This window comes from Hippopotamus amphibius, chromosome 8, assembly GCF_030028045.1.
Source record: "Hippopotamus amphibius kiboko isolate mHipAmp2 chromosome 8, mHipAmp2.hap2, whole genome shotgun sequence".
Lineage (NCBI taxonomy): Eukaryota > Metazoa > Chordata > Mammalia > Artiodactyla > Hippopotamidae > Hippopotamus > Hippopotamus amphibius.
The window spans coordinates 43,118,666-43,141,567 of NC_080193.1; the positions used below are offsets into that span (position 1 = coordinate 43,118,666).

At 37.9% G+C, this 22,902-nt stretch overlaps 1 protein-coding gene across 4 annotated transcripts in view; it reads left to right on the forward strand.

The window, feature by feature from the left end:
* The window catches only part of UGGT1 (UDP-glucose glycoprotein glucosyltransferase 1), a 105,643-nt gene that overhangs the window by 77,112 nt on the left and 5,629 nt on the right, over window positions 1-22,902 (forward strand). For all 4 annotated transcript variants that reach the window (XM_057744759.1, XM_057744757.1, XM_057744758.1 and 1 more), the window contains 14 exons: window positions 878-980; window positions 2,090-2,169; window positions 3,240-3,429; window positions 7,197-7,355; window positions 9,159-9,244; window positions 11,117-11,201; window positions 12,317-12,405; window positions 12,926-13,030; window positions 14,289-14,373; window positions 15,413-15,595; window positions 16,645-16,805; window positions 17,868-17,982; window positions 22,065-22,181; window positions 22,627-22,795. In XM_057744759.1, coding sequence (XP_057600742.1) covers window positions 878-980; window positions 2,090-2,169; window positions 3,240-3,429; window positions 7,197-7,355; window positions 9,159-9,244; window positions 11,117-11,201; window positions 12,317-12,405; window positions 12,926-13,030; window positions 14,289-14,373; window positions 15,413-15,595; window positions 16,645-16,805; window positions 17,868-17,982; window positions 22,065-22,181; window positions 22,627-22,795 — 1,727 coding nt within the window. The remainder of the gene's footprint in view (window positions 1-877; window positions 981-2,089; window positions 2,170-3,239; window positions 3,430-7,196; window positions 7,356-9,158; window positions 9,245-11,116; window positions 11,202-12,316; window positions 12,406-12,925; window positions 13,031-14,288; window positions 14,374-15,412; window positions 15,596-16,644; window positions 16,806-17,867; window positions 17,983-22,064; window positions 22,182-22,626; window positions 22,796-22,902) is intronic.

A 22,902-nucleotide genomic window follows, 5' to 3' on the forward strand; every position in this document is an offset into this window, starting at 1 on the left:
AGTTATCCTTTTTCATTTATTAAGAACAGACAAAAAAATGTATAACTTAATGCTGACAAGATGTAGTGAAGTTCATTTCTTGGCCTTGTAAGGTTGTTTAGTCCTTCAGGAAATGTGGTTGATGAGACATATTAGCCAGAAAAATATTTGTATCATTATGATGCAATAATCTCAGGTCTAGGACTACATTAATTCTCAAGAAATTTCCAAGTGTGAAGAAAACTGGATGTGAGAAATTCTTTACAGGTTAAAAGGCATCTAAATGTCTAGCAGTAAGGAATAGCTTAAGTAAACTATAGCAGGTTCACTTGGTAAATTGAAGATTATTTCTTATTCAGGATATTGATGTATAACAACATGGAAAAATCTATAATAAATTTCTGGGGGAAGGAATGAAATGATTATAAAATTGCTGATACTCTGTAGGTGCAGCTGATCTTTATATAGGTATTTAAGGAGGACTATGTAGAAATATGCCACAAAGTTGTTGAATTGGGATGGTGAGATTTTTATGATTATTTATTTCCTTTTCTTTTGCAAGTTTTTTGTTATATTCTTATGTTCCTTTTACTATTAAAAAAAAATCAGTTTCTTGTCTCCTCATCATCTTCTTGCCAAGAAATAAAAATTGGCATAATGTTCTGTAACTGTCAAAAACAAACATCAGAAACTTTTAGAGCGTTTTTAAACTCTGAGGTAGACGTAATCGCATAGTTGACCACCATGTAACCTTGTTTTAGATTTAAGTTTTTCTTGAAATCCTAAGAGGGCTGATTGGTTGTGTTGGATGTGTCAGCTCCCGGCCCCACCCCCCTCAAAGAAATCAACTGTTTCCTGTTATCCTCCAGATTAATGTTTTATCTTTTGATCTCTGTAGTGCAATTAAACTGAGGCCAAAGGAAGGAGAGACGTACTTTGATGTCGTGGCTGTCGTTGACCCTGTCACCAGAGAAGCACAGAGACTTGCCCCGTTGCTTTTGGTAGGGACAACTGCAGAAGCAGTGCAAGCATCTGTGTCACATCGTATTTACCGGAAGTGGTCACGTGCCCTGAAATGCTCTGAGAGCATCGTTGTTCCCTTAGTTATCTTTAAAGGGCATTGGAAAATGCTACAGGGCATCTTGGGCAGAGCAGATATTTTCATAAACATTAGTAATGGCTCTGAAAACAACTTTATAACCTTTGAAAGTAGGTACAAGTTTGGTTGATTACCTCATGTAGTAATTAAGAAAAAGGATTATCTTTATTTAGAGCAAAATATCTTTGAATTAAATTTATTTATGCCACACTTTATATTGGCAAAGAGTAGAAAGGTAAAAGAATTCTACTTTATCATTTTTCTTTTTTTTAACTAGTGAGTTTTTTTTTTTTTTTTTTGTAGTTTGTCTTTTTATTCTTTTGTTTGTTTTGGCGGCGTCCCTAGGCTGGTGGGATCTTAGTTCCCTGACCAGGGAGGGAACCTAGGCCCTCGGCAGTGAAAGTACTGAGTCCTAATCACTGGACTACCAGGGAATTCCCTGCAGCATGTCTTTTAGATATGTATGATATTGCAATTTTAAAAAAATTTAAAAGAACTCTGCCAAAAATACAGTTGCCTCAACTTTTCTTTCTTTCTTTTTTTTTTTTTTGTTATGGGGTTTTTTTTTAAGTAAAATTTTATTGAAGTATAATCAATTAACCTTTTTTGTGAGTATTTGTGTATGTGTTTACCTGTGATAGTCTGTGAGCTGCACTGATGAAGCTTTAAACTCTTCCTTGTGTAGGCAGGTATCCATTGCCTGTTTTGTTTCCCTACATACATGGAGAGCAGTTATTTGCAATGGCCTACTTCCCGTGTTTTTGTCCACGTGATCTGTATGTGTGATTTAAATTGTGCACTAGAGCTGTGATTTCTAGGGATTTATCCAGAGCAAACTGTATAGCATTTATTATCTTTGTATTTTTTTTTTAAGATATTAAGGAATGTTCTCTCTCTTAACTCAGTGTCAAGTGATACATTTCTGAAGAGAAAATGTAAATATTGTGTCTCAAATATCAGTCAGTTTGTAGGAGAAATTTTTATGTTTTGTCATCTGCTTTGCTCTTTTAGGTTTTAACTCAGCTGATCAACATGAATCTAAGAGTATTTATGAACTGCCAATCTAAACTTTCTGACATGCCTTTAAAAAGGTAAACCAAGCTGGTTAAGAAATCAGCCCCTGGAAGAAAATCATATTCAATCTGAAAGCTGAAACTGAATGTCAGGGATCGAATGGGTTTATATATGGACGTCATATTTGAAAAAAAAATCACTTACTGAAGTTCAGTTTTGCTAAAGTTCTAAGAACTAATCAAAAGTTTTAAGAACTTGCTGTGAGTGTGGGATTAACCCAGGCCACTTGCACCTGTGCATTGCTTTCTTTCCTTTTTTTTTTTTTTCTGGTCATAATTATATAAGTTTCTAAAAAACAGTTGAATCAATGTAGCTATTAAATTACCTTAAAATGTGCTGTGGTGTAGAAAGACACTTGTCTATATACTTCTTAGAAGAGCAGTCATTTCTAAGTTGAAATATATATGTCAGAGGAAGCTTGCTATGGCTCATTTGCATGTGTCTTGAAAGGAAGGCAGACTTATCTGTGTATAAGTTGGGTATATACTGTCTGAGCTTTGGAATGGTCATTTATGGAAAAAGTTACATGAAAAGCAGTCAATAGTAATAGTGTAGCACATTTGGTGGCTGTGGGAAATTGCTAACTTGCAAATGTGCTGGGTTCTGTAGGTTAGATTCTAAGTGAAATTGAAGCCATGTTTGAAAGGGTTCCAGGTTTCACCATTGTCCTCATATAGGATAAATGTTTAAATTATTACAGACAGTGTTTTCAGGGCTCGCCTGAGAACTCAGCCACTATTTAGGACTCTGTTTTTGAGAGAGAGAAAAATGAGTTTCTTTCAACAAGGGGAGGCAAATGCTCAGGAAATGCTTGTGACTCCAGCAGCAGCTGCGTCCTCCCCACAAAAGTACAGGAAGGAACGACCTCCTCTCCCAACCCCACCTCTCCTGCTCTCCTCTCGCATTGCAAAAACCACAGGACATATAATTAAGTCAAGAGAGAGTTTTGGAAACACTTTTCTTGGTCTGAAAGGAAGCCCTTCCAAGTCCAGTTTGTCTTAAGCAAGTTGTTTACTTGTGTGGATGCATAAACTCAAGGACTGCAGTTGCATTAAAAAAAAATTGATATGTTTCTTTTCCATTTCAGCTTTTACCGTTATGTCTTGGAACCAGAGGTTTCTTTTACTTCAGACAATAGCTTTGCTAAGGGTCCAATAGCAAAATTTTTGGATATGCCACAGTCTCCTCTGTTCACTCTGAACTTAAACACACCTGAGAGTTGGATGATAGAGTCTGTCAGGACGCCATATGACCTTGATAACATTTATTTAGAAGAGGTAAGAATATCATTGCTTCCCAGTATCTAATCACATGTAAAGCCTGTTGAAGATGTAGTGGTTGTAGTCTCTGACTGAACAGACTGGATCACAGTCTGGGTGGGCTTCTGAGACAGTAGTGTTCAGGTATAATTGTATTTTTAAAAATAACAGCCTCATTGAGATCTAATTCAGATACCATAAAATTCAGTGTTTTAAAATGTACAGTTCAGTAGTTTTAGTATATTCACAGAGTTGTGCAGCCGTCACCACTATCTAATTTTCATCACCCCTAAAAGAAACTCCATACCCGTGAGTTATCACCCCCCATTACCCTTGTCCCCTGGCAACCACTAACCTACTTTCTGTCTCTTTGGATTTGCCTGTTCTATTACATTTACCTAAACAGAATCATATGTTTTATGACTGGCTTCTTTCACTTAAATTATTTTCAAGATTCATTCATGTTTTGGCATGTGTTAATACTTCACTCCTTTTTACTGCCAACTAGTATTCCATTGTATGTATATACTATATTTTATTTATTTATTTATTTATTTTTTATATCCATTGTATGGCTATATCACCGGTAGATATATGGGTTGTTTCTATTTTTTTACTGTTATGAATAATGCTGCTTTGAGCATTTGTGTACAGGTTTTTATAGACATGCTTTTATTTCTGTTGGGTATATACTTAGGAGTGGGATTACTGGACCATATGGTAATTTTATGTTTAACTTTTTGAGGGATTGCCAAGCTGTTTTCCAAAGTGACTGCATCATTTTTCATTCCTTCCCTAATGATAAATGATGTTGAACATGTTTTCATGTGTTTATTGACCATTTGTGTATCTTTGGAGAAATGTCTCTTCACATCCTTTGCTTGTTTTTGAAAATTGGGTTGCCTTTTAATTGTTGAATTGTAAGAGTTCTTTATATATTCTGGCTACAAGTCCCTTATCAGATATATGCTCTACACATATCTTCTTACAAATATCTTCTCCAATTTTATAGGGTGTCTTTTCACTTTTTTGATTGTGTCCTTTGAAGCACAAAAGTTTCTAATCTTCATAATGTCTAATTTACCTGTTTTTTCTTTTGTTGCTTGTGCTTTTGGAGTTATATCTAAGAAACCATTGTTTAATCCCAGGTCACAAGGATTTACTCCAGTGTTTTCTTCTAGGACTTTCACAATTTAAAACTCTTATATTTTACTTCTTTGATTCATTTTGAGTTAATCTTTCTATATGGTGTGAGGTAGAGTTCCAGCTTAATTCTTTGCATGTGGATATCCAGTGGTCCCAGCACCATTTGTTTTCCCCCACTGAATGGTCTTTGCATCTTTGTCAGAAATCAGTTAACCCTAAATGCGAAGATTTGATTTTGGGCTCTTAAGTTCTATTCCATTGATCTGTGTGTCTGTCCTTAGGCCATTACCACACTGTCTTGTTTACCGTAGCTTTGTAGTAAGGTTTGAAATTAGGAAGTGTGGGTTTTCCAGTTGTGTTCTTCTTTTTCAAGATAATTTTGGCTATTCTGGTTTCTTTGCATTTTGGAATCAGCTTGTTAATATCTGCAGAAAAGGCTGATGGAATTTTAATAGGGATTACATTAAACCCCTAGATCAGTTTGGAGAGTATTGCCATCTTAACAATATTAAGTGTTCTGAACCATGAATATGGGATGTCTTTCCATTTATATAGGTCTTTAATTTCTTTGAACAATGTTTTGTAGTTCTTACTCTACAAGCCTATATAAGATCATGTCATCTGCAAATAGAGTTTTACTTCTTTCTTTACAATCTGGATGCCTTTTATATAATTTTCTTGCTTAATTGGAAAATCTTTAAATTACTGATTCAATCTCTTGTTGTGGGTCTGTTTAGATTTTCTATTTTGTCTTAAGTCAGTTTTCAAAATTTGTGTCTCTTAGGAATTTATCCATTCTTTCTAGGTTATCTAATTTGTGAAGAACCAGCCTTTGGTTTCATTAGTTTTTCTTTATTGTTTTCCTGTTCTGTTTCATTTATTTCCATATAACTGTATTTGAAGTCTCTAAGGTAAGTGGTTCTTTTCCCCTAATCCATTTTCAAAGACAGTGCGATTTCATTTCACTGATGTCTCTTCCCAGCCCTCACTCTACACCTAGCTCAGAGTGTATTAACAAAGGAATTAAAAGACATGGTCTTTACTTCCAGGGAGCTTACAGTGCCCAGAGCCTACTTCCTTTTTAAAACGTTTGTCTCTGTGTCTGCCCTAAATGTCTCCTGTTACAATTGAAGTCTGTTTTCTGGTTCTGTCTTCTTGAGAATTGGGAGACTGGAAATTTGAAAGTAGTTACCAAAGGACTTAGCAGCCTTCTTATTGTGAGGCTGAATAACTTTAGTTTCCTTAAGTAGAATCCCTTAGGTACTAAGTTGGTGGCGGTGGCAGCGGGGGAGAGTGTGTGTTTGTGTGTACATACATACACACTGTATTTTTAACAAATAGGGAATATAAGTTTTGCCCTTGAGGAACCAACTCTTATTGAAGAGACTATAAAATGGCCACAAAAAGCACTAAAGAACAGTGCACTGACGTATAGATCAAATGCAAAGCAGGTTTCTTCCGGGGACTTCCCTGGTGGTCCTGTGGTTAAGACTCTGTGCTCCCAGGTTTGATCCCTGGTTGGGGAACTAGATTCTGCATGTTGCATTGAAGATCCTGTGTGCCGCAACTAAGACCTGGCACAGCCAAACAAACAAATAAATATTAAAAACAAAACAAAAACAAAGCAGGTTTCTTCTGTGTCTCCCAGAGTTTTTGCTCCTCTTTCTTAGGCTTCCTCCAGTTTCTCTGTGTTCCATTGAAAGTACAGAACCTGAGACTTCTGAGCATGTGGAGGTTTCTCTCTTAGATCTTAGTATTATACTTTTAGAATTTAGTATTGCAATAACATGTTAAGCTCCAAATAGTTCATTATTAGCATTAGATAGGGTTATAAAACCAAGCCTGAACTAGCCTGGGATAGAAACTCTTTAATTAGCTAAAGCCAAGCTGCCCTAAGACTTTGTGGTTATACCATATTTTCTGCAAGAAATTAGCAGTAATTTAGGCACTTGGTGCAGAATGTGAATGGTTTTATGCCATTTTGGAGACATTAAATTCATCTTGGGTGTTTGCATTTAGAATAACTATTTTCAGCTATATTCCAGAGGCCAAGATGAATTTGCATTGTTCTCTGATGTTTTTCTGATCTTTCTCATTGTTTCTCTCTTTTCTCACATGAACTGCTCCTTGTAGGATTGTCTTATCTATCTTCTCAATTATTTGCTTTTAGATCTGCTCATTCTTTTGGCAGTTTTATTTTACATGCTTTCTTCCCAATACTACCTTCCTAGATTAGCATCTTATCCTCTCCCCAGTACTTTGGGAATAACCTCCATATTGTTTTTCCTGTGTCCTTTTTCCTGACTCTTCTTCCAGCCCACCTGACTTTCTAAATTCGTGTACCAGCACGATTAAGACACAGAGCATTTCCATCGCTCCGAAAAGTTCTCTCATGCCCCTTTGCAGGTAATCCCCTCCTACTGTCCCTGGCCCTAGGCAACAGCTGATCTGCTTTTTATCACTATAGTTTTGCCTCTTCTTGAATTTTTTATACATGTGATCGTGTCGTATCCCTTTATGTCTGGTTTCATTCACTTTGCATAATGCGTTTCAGATTCATCCATGTTGTGGCATGTAGCAACAGTTTGTTTCTTTTTCTTGCTGAGTAGTCTTCAAGTGATTTAATTTTGATATTGCAGGTGGACAGCGTAGTGGCTGCTGAGTATGAGCTGGAGTACCTGTTACTAGAAGGTCACTGCTATGACATCACCACTGGCCAGCCCCCACGGGGACTGCAGTTCACGTTAGGAACTTCAGCCAAGCCAGTCATCGTGGATACTATTGTTATGGCCAATCTGGTAAATAATCAGTACAGCAGGTGGTGATATTCAGTCATGTTAATTTGGGCACTGCAGTTTATGATGGAGCAATTAGTATTCTAACATGAGGGACATTAAAATTCATGACTGACTGAATTTGGTCAATATAAAAATCATCAGTTTAGTTAAACTCATTGATTGGAATTATTGGGTTGGCCAAAAAGTGCCTTCGATTTTTAAGTAAAAATAAAAGACGCATTTTTCATTTTCACCAAGAACTTTGTTGAAAAGTTTATTCACCGTTTTGTTCCACTTCTGCCATTTTTCAGGCAACTTCATAATTCCATCTTCCAAAATTTTTATCTTTTTGAGCAAAGAACTGTTCCAGGAGCCTTTTACAGTCTTCCAGGAAATTGAAATTTTTTCTATAAAGAGAATTTGTAAAGACTGAAATAAATGGAAATCTGAAGGTGCAATGTCTGGTGAATATGGCGGATGAATCAGAACTTCCCAGCCAAGCTCTAACAGTTTTTGCCTGGTCATCAAAGAATCATGTGGTCTTGCGTTATCCTGATGGAAGATTATGCGTTTTCTTTTGGCTAATTCTGGACACTTTTTGTTAAGTGCCACTTTCAGTTAGTCTAATTGGGAGCAGTACTTGTTGGAATTAATCATTTGGTTTTTAGGAAGGAGTTCATAATAGAGGACTCCCTTCCAATCCCACCATACACACAACATCACCTTCTTTGGATAAAGACCAGCCTTTGGTGTGGTTGATGATGGTTCATTTCACTTGCCCCATCTCTTCTATTCCACATTATTGTACAGCATCCACTTTTCACCCCCTGTCACAATTTGTTTTAAAAACAGAACGTTTTCATTATGTTTCAGTAGAGAATTGCATGTGGAAATACGGTCAAGAAGATTTTTTTCACGTAACTTACTGTGGAACCCAAACATCAAAGTGATTAACATAACCAAGCTGGTGCAAATGATTTTCAAAGCTTGATTTGGATATTTTGACTATGTTGGCTGTCTCCCACGTGGTATAATTGTTTTGTTCTCAATTAATGTCTCAATTTGATTGCTGTCAACTTCAATTGGTCTACCTGACCGTGGAGCATCGTCCAGAGAGGTCTCTAGCATGAAACTTCACAAACCATTTTTGACACATTCGATCCGTCACAGTCTCCATACACTGCACAAATCTTCTTTTGCACTTTGGTTGCATTTTTACCTTTCTTGAAATAATAAAGCGTAATATGCCGAAAACGTTGCTTTTTTCCCTCCATCTTCAATATTAAAATGGCTACACTAAAATTCACCAATTTTGATAAGTCTTTTTAAAATGCACACTGATATGACAGCTGTCACATACAACCTAACAAAATTGTTTCGAGTGAAGTTAAAGACAACTAAGTGCCATTAGAGCCATCTTACTGAAAAAATGAACTAACCTTTTGGCCAACCCAATACATGACAATTTAAAAGAAAACACACTAGAATATCTGCTCTAACTAGATTGGCTCCTAAAAATGTGTTGCTTATGAACTGACAGTGTTTTTCTTTTTTCTTCTTTTTTCTTTTGAGATTTGAAGCTTATTCACATATCACACATTGCTTCTTCGCTGAAGTACAGCTGAAGGGCAGGCTTCTTGGCTTGACTGGCCTGTATTTTGCTAGTGTTTCTCATATGTGGATTTTAAGAGTTGCATTGGTTTGTTAACTGTCTTATTTAACATAAAGGTGACTGATATTTCAGAAAAAGAAATGACTGTCCCTCAGAAACAGCATTTTGATGTTTCCAAGAGAACTAAAATTTATCTTGTCTTCTTTTCCTAGGGCTATTTTCAGTTAAAAGCCAACCCAGGAGCTTGGATTCTCAGACTAAGGAAGGGACGTTCTGAAGATATTTATAGAATCTACAGGTAGGATTAAATGACATGGTGCGTTTTTTTTTTTTTTTTTAAGAACATTCTGCATTGAGAATCAGTTTGAATTGAATACTACACTGACAATTAGCCAGGCAATAAGAATTTAGTATGCAGTTGTATGTGTGATGAAACAGTGCTTTTCTAGGAAATTAAATGTGGAAGCCTTGCCAGGGTATAATTGGATAATAAGCAGTATAAATAGAAACAATATATATAGTCATATTTGACTCTTCAGTCATTCTTTTGTGCTAACAGTGTCCCAGCATCAGATCATTCTGTCACTGTGATGAAAACCATAGGCAGATGAGAAGGTGGGTCATTTCAAGAAAGGAGAAAAGAAGTGAAGTGAAGAACAGTCAGACTTTTCAACCCGGGATAGTGTATTTCTCTACCCTGAGTGAATTGCAGGTTGAGCGGACATGTAAGCTTCGGCCATGGAACCTTAATGCGAGCACTTGTCTTTCCCGGTCTCAGGTGGTGTGGAAGTACTCACAGAGCATCATCAGTAGCCTGCTTTTTGCTCTAAGGTTTGCTACAAGTGACCATTAGTTTTTAAAAAAATTATACTGCCATTTCAAAGGGTGTGGTCTAAATTCTGCTTAACACAATTTAAATTAGTTTTAAGCTGTGTGAGAAGACTTCATGCGAATTCATTTCAGGAATGATTTTCATTAATTTATTTGAAAACTCATCTTGCAACTATACTCCAATAAAAATTAATTAAAAAATAAAAAGTTAAAAAAACAAAAAACGAAAACAAAAATCATCCCATTGTGTCCTCATCTTAGCTTCATGGAATCTTATCTGACACATGTGAAAGCAGTGTGAATTTCTGCATGTTTCTGACCAAGAAAATAGAAGAGTTTTGTATTATAATTACATTTTTGTTGTACATAGTAGTGTTTTCTCCAATTAGTGTTTTCCCCATATATGGTTTTAAAGAAATTTAAAAGTTTATCTGTTGTCTTTTTAAACTCCATCCCTTCTGCATGCCCTTTTCCTGGCCACTCTTCCTGCAGTGGCCAGGATGCGTGTGCCTCCTCTCCACCTAGTGGTCAAGGGCTCTCTTCCTTCTGTGCTTTCCAGGCTCTGGAATGGTAAATCCTACCTATCGGAATCTCACCTTTGCCCGAGAACCCTGCTCTCTGCTGGATGACAGCGAATCTAGCGAATTCATGTTTTATCATGGCTTTCTGTAGTTCGCACCTTGAAAATTGGTGAAGGGAAATTTTAGGCATTACAGTTGGTTAGTAGGGAAATACTCTTTTTAATTTTTCCTCCTCTGCCCTGTCTGCTTGCAAACAGAGCTTGTTATAGTTCTTCCTCCAGAGTATGGGCTCCAGATTAAGGGCCTAGGCTTGGCTGTGTGCCTCCAGGAAGGACAGAGTAGAAGCCTTTACAAAACTCTGAAGTAGAGCCGTGTCTCGCCACTTGCGCATTACAGAGTAGTAGTGATGCATTTCCGGTGACGGTGCAGGGGCCTAGGCCCCCGGCACTCCCTTCTCAAAGGCGCTGTGCTTGGCTCAGACCTTGTGGACAGAGGTGGTGGCTCCGTGCTTATCCTGTGCTTGCTGGCACTGCGAGCCTCTCACTCCGCGAAAGGTCATCCAGAGAGGAACCCAAGAAGGAAGTTTGGGCTGTGACCGGTTGGCATACTCAACGTGTAAGGATAGAGATTTTGACAGGTGCCTCTGTGTAGCTTGAAGGGGTTTCCTGCAGGTTGTGAGAAAATAATTTGTTCAGAAAAATCTCCTTTATGATAAAGATGATGGACATGTTTGGCGGGTTGACATCAGACCATTGACTGCATTTTGAGAATTGTGGTTTGTGATACCTGTCTTCCTTTCTTCCTTTCTTTTCTCTAAGTCACGACGGTACAGATTCTCCACCTGACGCTGATGAAGCTGTTGTTGTCCTCAACAACTTCAAGAGCAAGATTATTAAAGTGAAGGTGAGTGGGTATAGTAAGTCAGCCACTCTATTACAGTTAGTAAAAGTAGCAGTGAGGTGGTATTTAGTAGGTATTGTGTAAAAATACGTATCTTGAAATTAGCCCCAAACTATGTGAGGTGATGGCATGTGTTAACTCCAGAAGTAGTGCCATTATTGTGGTGATCATTTCACAATACATACCTATACCAAGTCTTCATGTTGTATACCTTAAATTTACAAATGTTGTTTGTTAATTATATCTCAGTAAAGCTGAAGAACAAAGAAAGAAACCAGCCCAAGACTTTAATTTACCTTTGGAATTTTACTGTAGCGCTTATAGGAATGCTGCTTGAGATGCAAAATGTCTTTTGTAAATAGGAGCTTGTGGCTTTCTTCAGCTGAGAGATTACACCTTTTGGGTTATCTCAGTGAGCAGTACAAGTCTCATTTTACATAAGATGCTTTCATAGATACTGTGTTGCTTGTACAGCCACAGTTCACCTTATTATTCATGATTTTATTCTGAGAAAACTGGAAAGAATGCCAATGAGAATTTCAACAGCAATGATAAATGGTAGCCTTACTTAATTTCTTCTCAATTCTGCTTTCTGTTCTCAGAATTTTGAAGTTGCTAGTGCCTTAAATTCAAGTAAAAGGTATTACAGAATAAATAATCATTACACACAGTAAAATCTAAAGCAGGCCACACGTGGTTGAGCAGAAAAATGATCCCTATGCTGTCAAGAAGATTCAACCCCTCTTGTTCCTAGTCAGTCCTGAAACAAGGCTGTCACATGAGATGACTCCTTCCTGACAGAGCTTGTGTGCACTGCACTTTCCCTAGAACCAGCGGATAGCTTGCTGACTTGTGCTTCCGTTTTTACTCAGACTATAAGGTTCTCTGCCCATTTTTCAAACTGAGAACAGTTATTGTCTAATTAAAAGAGGTCGCTGTCTCCTCACTTAAGCTTTTGATGTGATATGAAGAGCACGGTTCTGTTGGTCACGTCTGGACCTGAGGGATTGTCCACTCCCCAGTGTTGAGTGTTCACAGTGTGCGCCCAGTGCAGACCAGCCTAAAGCCTATTAAACCCAGTAGGGGAGCGCGGGTCCATCGCATGTGACTGATTGCAGGTTCAGAAGAAGGCGGACATGGTGAATGAAGACTTGCTGAGCGATGGGACTAACGAGAATGAATCTGGATTTTGGGACTCCTTCAAATGGTAAACTGGCCTCATAAAGAAGTAATGTTTTTAAGGAAAAACTGAGATACAAGTGCCATCCCTCCCTTCTTTTGAGTCTGGTAATCCTGTCCGGGCTTCTCAGACTCTGCTCTGTGCAGCTGGGTCTTGCACGTGTACGTAGAGTAGATGAGTGTTTGCCTCTGACTGACTGAACGAGGTTAGCGTCCCCTCACGGTGGGGCTGCTCCTGTGCCCCACTTCTTGACTCCTGTTGGATTCTGCCTGCTCTTTGGAGAGCTGAGTGGTAATTGCTCAGTTAACCTTGCATCGTATGTCTCGCATTCTGTGGACTGGCTTGTGTCCAGTCTTCTCCTGAGGCTACACGAGGCCCTGTGGGCCGCCTGCCTCTGGTTGTCTGTCCTATGTGCTGCTTTTGCCGGCCTTGTGCTCTCAGGAAGGAACAGGGTTGGGGAAGCACCGTCTCCATCCCTCTCCCCCTAAAGGACAGTGTGTCTGTACCAGCATTTCAAGTGTTCTTGTTTTTACCTTTCTTGTTATAGGGGCTTTACAGGAGGACAGAAGACTGAGGAAGTGAAACAAGAGAAAGATGACATAATTAATATTTTCTCTGTCGCATCTGGTCATCTCTATGAAAGATTTCTTCGGTTAGTCATGTTGGTTATTTCAGTATATATGCATGAATTTGTTACCGGATTATTTAGGGAGTATGTGTTTGATGGGATTCTGCCTGTTATACTTTGGTGTATTTGACGCAGTCAGGATTGTGACTAGATTACCATGTGTAATTATATTTGTTTTGATCCGGCCAGCCTCATGAAGCAGAGCTATAGAGTAAATGCATCTGTGTAGCTATTACAAGGCTATAAACGTACTTCAGTATCCCTGTGCACACATCATAAAGAATAGTGTTTAGTTGTCCACCAAGCATTGCTTAAACCCAAAATTAAGAGGTTAACATAGAGAATAGAGGTGGAATAGGGCCATGGACCTGCCTTTTGAAGATTCATAGGATTTTAGAGCCAGGAGGGATCTTAGTTCCGTTTTATAGACAGGCTGAGGCTCAGAGGGTGGAGGGACTTGCTTGAAGTCACACAGGCAGAGCCCAGGAGAAGCACAGGCTTGGGCTGGTTGACGCAGTGGTCACCAGGGGGAGGCCCTCAGGGGCGCCTTGTGGTCAGTGGTCAGGAAAGCCTTTGCTTGAGAGTAACTTTCCTAATGCCAAGGTTCTTTTTCCTTGTAATTTTCCACTACAAATCTAGTATAGCAACAGATCAAAATGTCATTTTCCTCATGTTTAGCCCTCATATTCCCAAGAAATAACATCTGACATAGAATAGTAATGTCAGATGTTAATAACAACTAAATTTAATTAAATTCCTTGACTCAGAATTTGTTTTGGTTTGTTTTCAAAGTAGGGAGTCCTGAAGCTGTAACCATCTGTCGTCCCTTCACCTCTCCCCGCTCTCCTGCCTGGCAGGGCTCCCGGTACAGGCTGTGGGAGGCAGTGCTGTTACACAGAGCTGCTGTGGCTTTCCCAGCTTTCTTTTCAGAGTGATGTAGTCAGTTAAGCACAGCCTCCATTATTCATCTGTACGATAATTAATGTGTCAGTTCACGGAGCAGTTTACTTAAAGGTGTAAGGTAATTAAAACATGTGCCTTTATCAGTTTGGTGTATTTTTATAGGTAATAAGTAGTCCTTCTTTCCCACCCAGTGATAACTATAAAAATGAGTAAGTGGAGTTTTGCGTTTTCTCCTGCTCAGGGTCTCTCTTTGGTGAACTGCGCCATTGGTTAGCTCTGCTGTAAAGAGCATGAGTGGTCTCGTGATGGACTCTGCTTGATTTTGTTGAGATTAAAAAGATTTGGACGATTGTCATTATTATTTGCTTTTGTTTGACAGCATAATGATGCTATCAGTACTGAAGAATACCAAGACTCCTGTGAAATTCTGGTTCTTGAAGAATTATTTGTCCCCCACATTTAAGGTTTGTTCCTGAGGATTCACAAAGGAAAACATTCTTATTAAGGAGATACATACAGTGTAGTATACTTTTTACTACTTGTACATTATCTATATAATTTAAAAATTTTCCTTTCATTAGGTTACCCTGATTCACCTGTGTAATTCTGTGTTGGTTATTCTTCCAGACTGGTCTGTTTGGGGGGAATAGTTGTTATAAAACTGAACACACAACTATGACTTGTTTGAAGCTTGGATAACATAGGGGGAGAGTCTGTATCTTTTGTTTTGATGGAGAAACATTCCTCCTCTGAGCGTGTATGTCCTTGTTTAATTAGAAAGCACAGTGTTGGTTTCCAGTGAGCACAGTGCTGGTTTCCACTGAGAAGGGTGGATAGTTCTATCATGAACAGCTACCCAGTGATCTGTGGAAGTAATGTATCATCTGTGCAAAACAAAAACACACTTAGAAAGTTTTCTGTTTTATTTATATGTTAGTATTTGTCATCTAAATTGATTTATTTGCATCTTTTTCTTTGTTGTTGTTCTATAAACAACTTTTAATGTATTCAGTAATATCTCTCTAAGATAAGTAATCCACTTCTGGACCCCTGAAAGTACTTATATTTAGAATCTGAAAGACTTAATGGCAACAGACTTGTTCAGAGTACTTGGGTTTCCATGTCATTCCCTGGGTTAGACCTAGTGGTGAGAAAGGCTTCAGACCAAGCTCAAAAAATGTTTTACTGAAATCAAGTTAAAGTCCATCTCCCTTAAACACACACACACACACACACACACACACACATAAATTAATTACCTAAAAGCCTTCTCTTAAAGATTTCTGTCATCTCATGTGGTGATTAGAAGCCATAAGAACATTGGAATTTGACAGAAGTTTACATGTATTCTTTTATTTAGTCACAAGTGAGTCAGGGTCACAATTCTTCGTTAGACCACTGATATGGGAAATGCGTTTTACTTGTGCCATAATCGTGGTTGGTTGACTTACTTGTTTTTCTCAATCAGAGTAAATGATTGTTGTTCCCTGTGTCTAAAAATAGGAGTTCATACCTTATATGGCAAACAAGTACAGTTTTCAGTATGAGCTTGTTCAGTACAAATGGCCCCGGTGGCTTCATCAGCAGACTGAGAAACAGCGCATCATCTGGGGTTACAAGATCCTCTTCCTGGATGTGCTCTTCCCGCTGGTTGTTGACAAGTTCCTGTTTGTGGATGCTGACCAGGTAGGCTCTTAAAGGCTGGGTTTCAGCAGTTTGTATTGAAGGCATTACATGTCCTCTTCTTTTTAAAATGATTTTATCTTTCTGGTTATGGAAAAATACATGCTTATTTTACATTATTTAGAATATATGGAAGGGTATCACCCAGATGTGATCACTTATAAAATTTGCATTCGATATATCTCCTTTTCATCCTTTTTCCTGTGCCTCTTTTACGTAGTTGTGATTGCATCATATATGCAGTTTTGTATCTTAAATTTAATTCATTTAACATACAAACTAACAATGGGAGTTGTTTAACACAGGGCTTGCCGTCATCTCCAATTATTTGCCCAAAAGCTGGAAGGTATTGACAAGGGTAAGGGAGAGGAAACTCAAGTAGAGGGCCTTGATCATGTGGAACTCTTCAGATGGTGTTCCTGCTATCAAGATTTGACTTAATGAAAAGGAACACACTGAAATTTTAGACGTTTTAGAGCATACAAACTCAAAAAGTGTAAATATACTTCTATCCTACAGCCTTTCCCCTTAACCTGGGCTGGCTGAAACCTGAGTTCCTCATCTGACTGGAAGTGATGTAATGTGTGCGAGTCATTTGGACAAAGCTTCATCCAGCTCTTGGGGATTCTGCCCCACTCTGGCTCCACCAGAAGCATCTTTCCTGGTTCTAATATAATCACACCTAATCCTTGCTGAGCACTTACTGTGCCAGGCCTCATTCCTCATCATTCCGCATTAGTTCATGTAATCCTCCCAACAACCCTGTGAGAGCTCCATTTTAGATGAGGAAACCAAGTCACAGAGAGGCTACGCAATGTGTCAGTAAATGTGATTTATTTCTGCTTTTTTGGGAGTACTTAGAATACTGTGCGCCCAGCATTAGGCTACGCGTCTCACATGCTAGTGAGGGCCGTCGGCATCCTCAGTGGAGGAAGCCAGGCTCGAGCTGGGTCCCCTGCCCGAGCTGCTGACCCTGAGCTGCCCTCAGTGCTTTCAGGAAACTGCTGTCTGCATGGTGGTTTAACAAATGACTGTGATCCTCTCTTCTTCAGATTGTACGAACAGATTTGAAAGAGTTAAGAGATTTCAATTTGGATGGTGCTCCTTACGGTTATACCCCTTTCTGTGATAGCCGCAGAGAAATGGATGGCTACAGGTTCTGGAAGTCAGGGTACTGGGCCAGTCACTTAGCTGGGCGAAAGTATCATATCAGGTATTGAAAAAGGAGTACTTCTGACGCTATTGTTTTTCTTTAAAATTAATTTTGCATGTTTAAAATTGTGAATAGGTGATACATTAATGTGGTTCAAAAATAAAAATTACAAACCATATACAGTGAAAAAAAAATCTGCCCCATTTTGTCTCTCTTCTTCCTGTTTCCCACTCCCACAACAGATAAAATCCTCTGTTAACTTACTGTGTGTCCTTCCAGAGTTTCTTAATTCTTAGGTAGACAACTGTAACTTCTTTTTTACACAAAATATATACTATCCTATTTACAGTTTTGTGCCTTGCTTTTTTTAACGTGATTTCTCTAGTAGACCTTATATCAGCATGTGGAGAGAGACCTTTTTCCTTTTTACATCAACATATTATTCCAGTATATGTATTATTTTTGGTCTTGCTATGACATACAATGTTATAGTGAATAATTAAATACATACGTGTGTATATTTCAAGTATATCTGTAGGACAAATTCCTTGAACTCCTAGGTTAAACAGTGAGTGCATTTGCTGTGCATTTGTTCCTCTTCTAACATTATCTTCTCTGGGCAAAGTGTGATTTGGAGGGTAAGGGGACCTGTAGGAAGCAGCATGTATAGGGATCAATGTTGGGGAATGTGATTTCAGTATTGTACTTTATGTTCTTGGTCCAAAAGAACTGTAACACTCAGTTTTTTTTTTTTTTTTCCCTCTATAACATTTAAAACATCATCAGAGTATCCTTGACTGATGGTTATTTTAGCTTCTAAGAATTACCAAATCTGCTGACATGTGCTAGAAATCCTCTTTCGTCAGAGATGATTTCCTTTGGAAGGCAGTTACTTAAAGAAGAGTGAAGAAGTGAACTTGTGGTACCAGAATATGGGTTTCGTAATAACTTCCTTAGCCATCTTTGAAGTAGCACATACTGACTCTGAGCTCCGCTGTAGATCTCAGCTTACCTTTTCACAGAGAAGCCAGAATGTTAGCCTAGTGATATGTTCCATTAATCAGTGGGGTTACTTTTTCTGCCATAATACTTGGTTATAACAAGTGGATTTTCTCTATCCAGTGCATTGTATGTCGTGGATCTGAAGAAGTTTAGGAAAATAGCTGCTGGTGACAGACTCAGGGGACAGTACCAAGGTCTGAGTCAGGATCCTAACAGTCTTTCAAATCTTGATCAAGTAAGTGGTCATATTTTTGGTTAACAGTTTCGGTGATGGGTATACAGTGTTGTCAGAAAATGAAGTAGTATTTGTTTCTCAGTTCTCTCCTCTGTTGGGACAGTGTTTTGTGTCTTCTTGGAAAAGAGAGGGAGAGAGTGTATGTGTGTGTGTGTGTGTGTGTGTGTGTGTGTGTGTGTATGACATTTTTATCTGTCCTCCAGAGAGGACATAGTGGTGAAAAATGTCATAGGCCTGAGGTTGGGGAGGGAGATGGAAGGAGGACGCTGTCACTCAGAACCATTACCATATCTTTTCATTTTGTACCCAGCTAATCTGATAAATTTGCTTCTTTGCCTACTAGGGTTAGTTTAGTTCTCTCCTCTAGAAACTAACTAGCTCAGGATTTGCAGCATAGAATATAGTGTCATAATTTCCCTTTTTTCTGTATCAGAAACCAGTGTGTTTTTAAAGAAGTTTAGCTGAATAACTGTTTATTAATGTTAAACATTTTTTAGAGGTGAGGTTATAGTTTGTGTTTTAGATACATAGTTCACATATTTTATTTTGCTTAAGTCTGCCTTAAACATTTTTAAGCCTTTATTTTGATATATAGCACCCATAAAGAAAAGTGAGTGTACAAAACAAAAATATATAAATATATACATATTCATATGCATCAATGAATTACACAAAGCACATGCCTGTGTACTCCCCAGGCCCAGTTCAAGAAATACATTACTAGCGTCCCAGAAGCCACCCTCTTCTCTAACAAAAGTATCCAGTATCCTGACTTTTGTGGTAATCACTCCATTGCTTTTCTGTATTGAATTACTACTTACATGCATATCCTTAAACACTACAGTTTTGCCTTTTTTTTTTTTCTCTGCCTATGTCAGTGGGACTATAAAAGGTGTACTCTTTTGAGTCTAACTTTGCTTAACATTATGTTAGTGAGAGTCAGCCATGACATCGTGTGAAGTGGTACTGTGTTTATTGTACATTTGGGTTGTTTTCCATTTTTGTCTTCCACGGATAATGCTGCTGTGATCATTCATGCACATGTCTTGGTTGGTGCTCATGTATACGTATTTCAGTTGTGTGTGCAACTAAAGTTGAATTGCTGGGTCATCAGATCGGTACATCTTCATCTTTACTAGATAATTCCAAACAGTTTTCCAAAGTAGTTCTGATTTATACTCCCATCAGCAGTGTAAGAATTCCTGACACTCTGTGTTTCGAGTAATACTTATTGTTAATCTGTTAAGTTGATAGATGTGAGCTGGCATCCCATGTGGCTTTCAGTTGGAGAGTTTAATGTCTTTGGTTTAGTGTAATTATTACTGAGGTAGGATTTACATCTGCCAATTTCCTACTTGTTTTCTATATCTTTTTTGTGTTTCTCAATTCCTATATTACTGCCTTCATTAATAGATGTTTTAATTCCCGTCTTGTTTCTTTCACTGTATACGTGGAAATTTTCCAGGGTTTTTTTTGTCCTAGCCTGGTTGCTCTAGTCTGAGAAAGTATTCTGTATGACTTGGGGCATTTAAAATTTGTGAGCTTTGCTTTTTGACCCAGATATGATCAGTTTTGGTAAACAGTTCATCTGGTTTTATATTCTGCAGATGTTAGGGGTAATGTTTTTCTATGTATGTCCATTAGGTGAAGTTTAGTGATATGTCATTATGTGTGTCTTGTCTGTCTGTTTTTCTGTTAGTTACTGAGAGAATTGTGTTAAAATCTCTTTCCATATTGTGAAATCTTTCTTGTCTTTGGTTTTGTCAAATTTTGCTTGATGTACTTAGAGACTATATCATTCAGTGCCTAAAAACTTAGCAGTCATATATATTTCTGACAAATTAACCTTCCATTATCTCCATTAATGCTTTTTGGGTGAGGGCTTAAAGTGTGCTTCATCTAATATTAGTGCACCTACACTGGCTTTCCTTTTGGTTAGTGTTACATGGTATATTTTTTTATCCTTCTGTTTTCAATCATTCTTTATCCTTATGTTTTAGTTCTGTTTCTTATAAATAGCTTATATTAGTTTGTTTTTCCATTTGGTGTGACAGTCATTTAATTTGAACATTAGTCCATTTATAGTTAATGTAATCACCAACAAGTTTGGCTTTTCCATAGTCCTCATACTTATTCCTATGTTTCTTTTTTCTCCCTAGTCATTTTCTTTCAGATTGATTGAGAATTTTTTATAATACCATTTTCCCTCTATTAAACTATACACTTCAAAATAATTTTTAAATGATTAGCCGAGAAATAATAGTATGCATTTCTGACTTTGGAAAGGTTAATATTAGTGTATTTTATCCATCTACCAGACAGTGCAAAAACATCAGAACAGTTCTTCTCAAATTCTAGCATATATAAAAAAATCACCTGAGGAACTTATTAAAGCATTAATCCCTGGGTCCCATCCCCCACAGGCTGATTCAGTAGGTATATGGTTGGGCCTGAGAGTCTGCGTTCCTAGCAAATTCTGTGCTGCAAGTCCACAGACTACATTTTTTTTTTTTTCACAGACTACATTTTGAGTAGCATTGTCTTAGAACTCATAAACTCCATATATCCTTATCTCAGCCTAAATGTCTTGTCATGTATTTCAGATCTCTCTATATTTTAAACCCCAAGAGAAGTTATTCTTGTTAGATACAGTCGGTATCTGTTTAGATTTAGATTTATTCACACAGTTAACCTTTTGGTTACTCTGCATTCTTCCCTGCATTTCTGAGCTTCCATATTGGATCATTTCCTTCTGCCTGAAGAATGTCCTTTACTTTAGTGTTCACTAGTAACAAATTTTTTCAGTTTTTGTTGTCTGAAAGTATCTGTATTATATCTTGATTATTTTTTATTGTGGTAAAATATACATAAAATTTACCATTTCAACTATTTTTAAATGTTCAGCATCAAGTGCATTCACAGTGTGCAGCTGTCCATCTCCAGAACTTTTGCATCATCCCAAACAAATGCCTCTTTAAACAGTAGCTCCTCTTTTCTCCTGCCCCAGCCCGTGGTAACCTCTGTTCTTTTTTCTGTCCGTATGAATTTGCTTATTCCAGGTACTTTTGGAATCGTTCAATATTTTTCCTTTTGTGTTTGGTTTATTTTGCTTAGCATAACATTTTTAAGATTCGTCCATGCTGTAGCATATAAAAGAATTTTCTCCCTATTAAGATCAAATACTACATCATTGTATGTACATACATTTTGTTTGGATATTCATCTGTTGATGGACATTTGGCTTATTTCCACCTTTTGACTGTTGTGAGTAATGCCACTATGAAAACTGGTGTAGAAGTATCTGAGTCCCTGACTTTCAATTCGTTTGTGTACATGCCCAGAAGTGGAATTATTGGCTCGTATTGGTTGTTTGTATCTTTGAACAACAGAACGTTTTATTGTGTCAAACTCAAAAGTTTTCCTCATAGAAAGGCTTCAAAGCATAGAATACAGTTGGCTGGAAAACACATGGGCTTCATCTACTTGGGATCAAGCCTCAGTAGACAAGGTAGATTCAGAGCTTCCTTTAAGCAAAACTTTGAAGTTCTGTGCTCGGAAGGCAGTGCTGTATTCCTTAGAATTGCCCTCATGGAGGGAAGTCTAGGTGCAGGCTATTTGTATGTTTTGAGCCAAAGTTTTTCAGGTACTTATTATGGGTAGATGTTTTATGGATTCTCTAAACTTTGTGGTTTTTAAAAACACCATAAATAAATATTTTAGTTTCTCTATGGTTTTTGCTAAGGACCCTTTCTGTTTTAAAAATTTGTGACTGGCATGTGATATGTAATGAGCAGCTGATTTGCTGTGCATTTATTTAAATTTCCTCTAGCACTTTATTTCTAAACATTTTCTTTTATACTTTATTGTTGAAGTATAGTTGATTTACAATGTTGTGTTAATTTCTGCTGTGCAGCAAACATTCAGTTTTATATATATATATGTATGTATATATTCTCTTTCATATTCTTTTCCATTATGGTTTATCACAGGGTATTGAATATAGTCCCCTGTGCTCTACAATAGGACCTTGTTTATTCCCCTAGAACTTTAGATTGTTGTGTTTTTTCTTCTCTACTGAACAGGATTTGCCCAATAACATGATCCATCAGGTGCCAATTAAATCGCTCCCTCAAGAATGGCTTTGGTGTGAAACATGGTGTGATGATGCCTCTAAGAAAAGGGCAAAAACAATTGATTTGGTAAGTTGTCTGTGGCTCTTTTCTGCATCTTAGTCCAGTCTGATGTATGACTAGATAATTTAGTCTTTCTCTGTAATTGTGTAGTTCAGGGACTACAGAACTTCTTACAGTAATCTCAGCGGGAAGCCAAATCCTCTAGCGTCTGGATGGCGCTGTTTTCACTACTTAGAATCAGTGAAGTTACCACTGGTCTTCCAGATCGCTCTGCCTTGTAATTTTTCCAAATGGACTTTCTTTTGCTGCCTTCCAGTAGCTCTCCACAACTTTCTTGCAGAAGCTTTGTACAACCCACTACCACATTGCTTCTGCTAATGTCATTTGGTTCCTCAGTATTGTTCTTTTTGTCTAGTTAGGACCTGTAACCCAAGAACAGAAAAACTTTTGAATTCTGTATAACATACCCTTCTTTCAACTCAGTTGAAGTATGTTATTTTGGTTTTCACAGTGTAATAATCCAATGACCAAAGAGCCCAAGCTGGAGGCAGCTGTTCGAATTGTCCCGGAGTGGCAGGACTATGATCAGGAGATCAAACAGCTACAGACCCGCTTTCAGGAGGAGAAGGAAATGGGAACACTGTATAAAGACAAGTCGGCACAAGAGCCAAGCCAGGAAGGTACGTACAGGCTTTTGGCTTCAGGCAGGTACTTCTTGGCCTGTCTGGTTTCTGTTTGTTGCAAAAGCAGAATAATGAATAAAAGGACTAGAAGAATCTGTTATTTA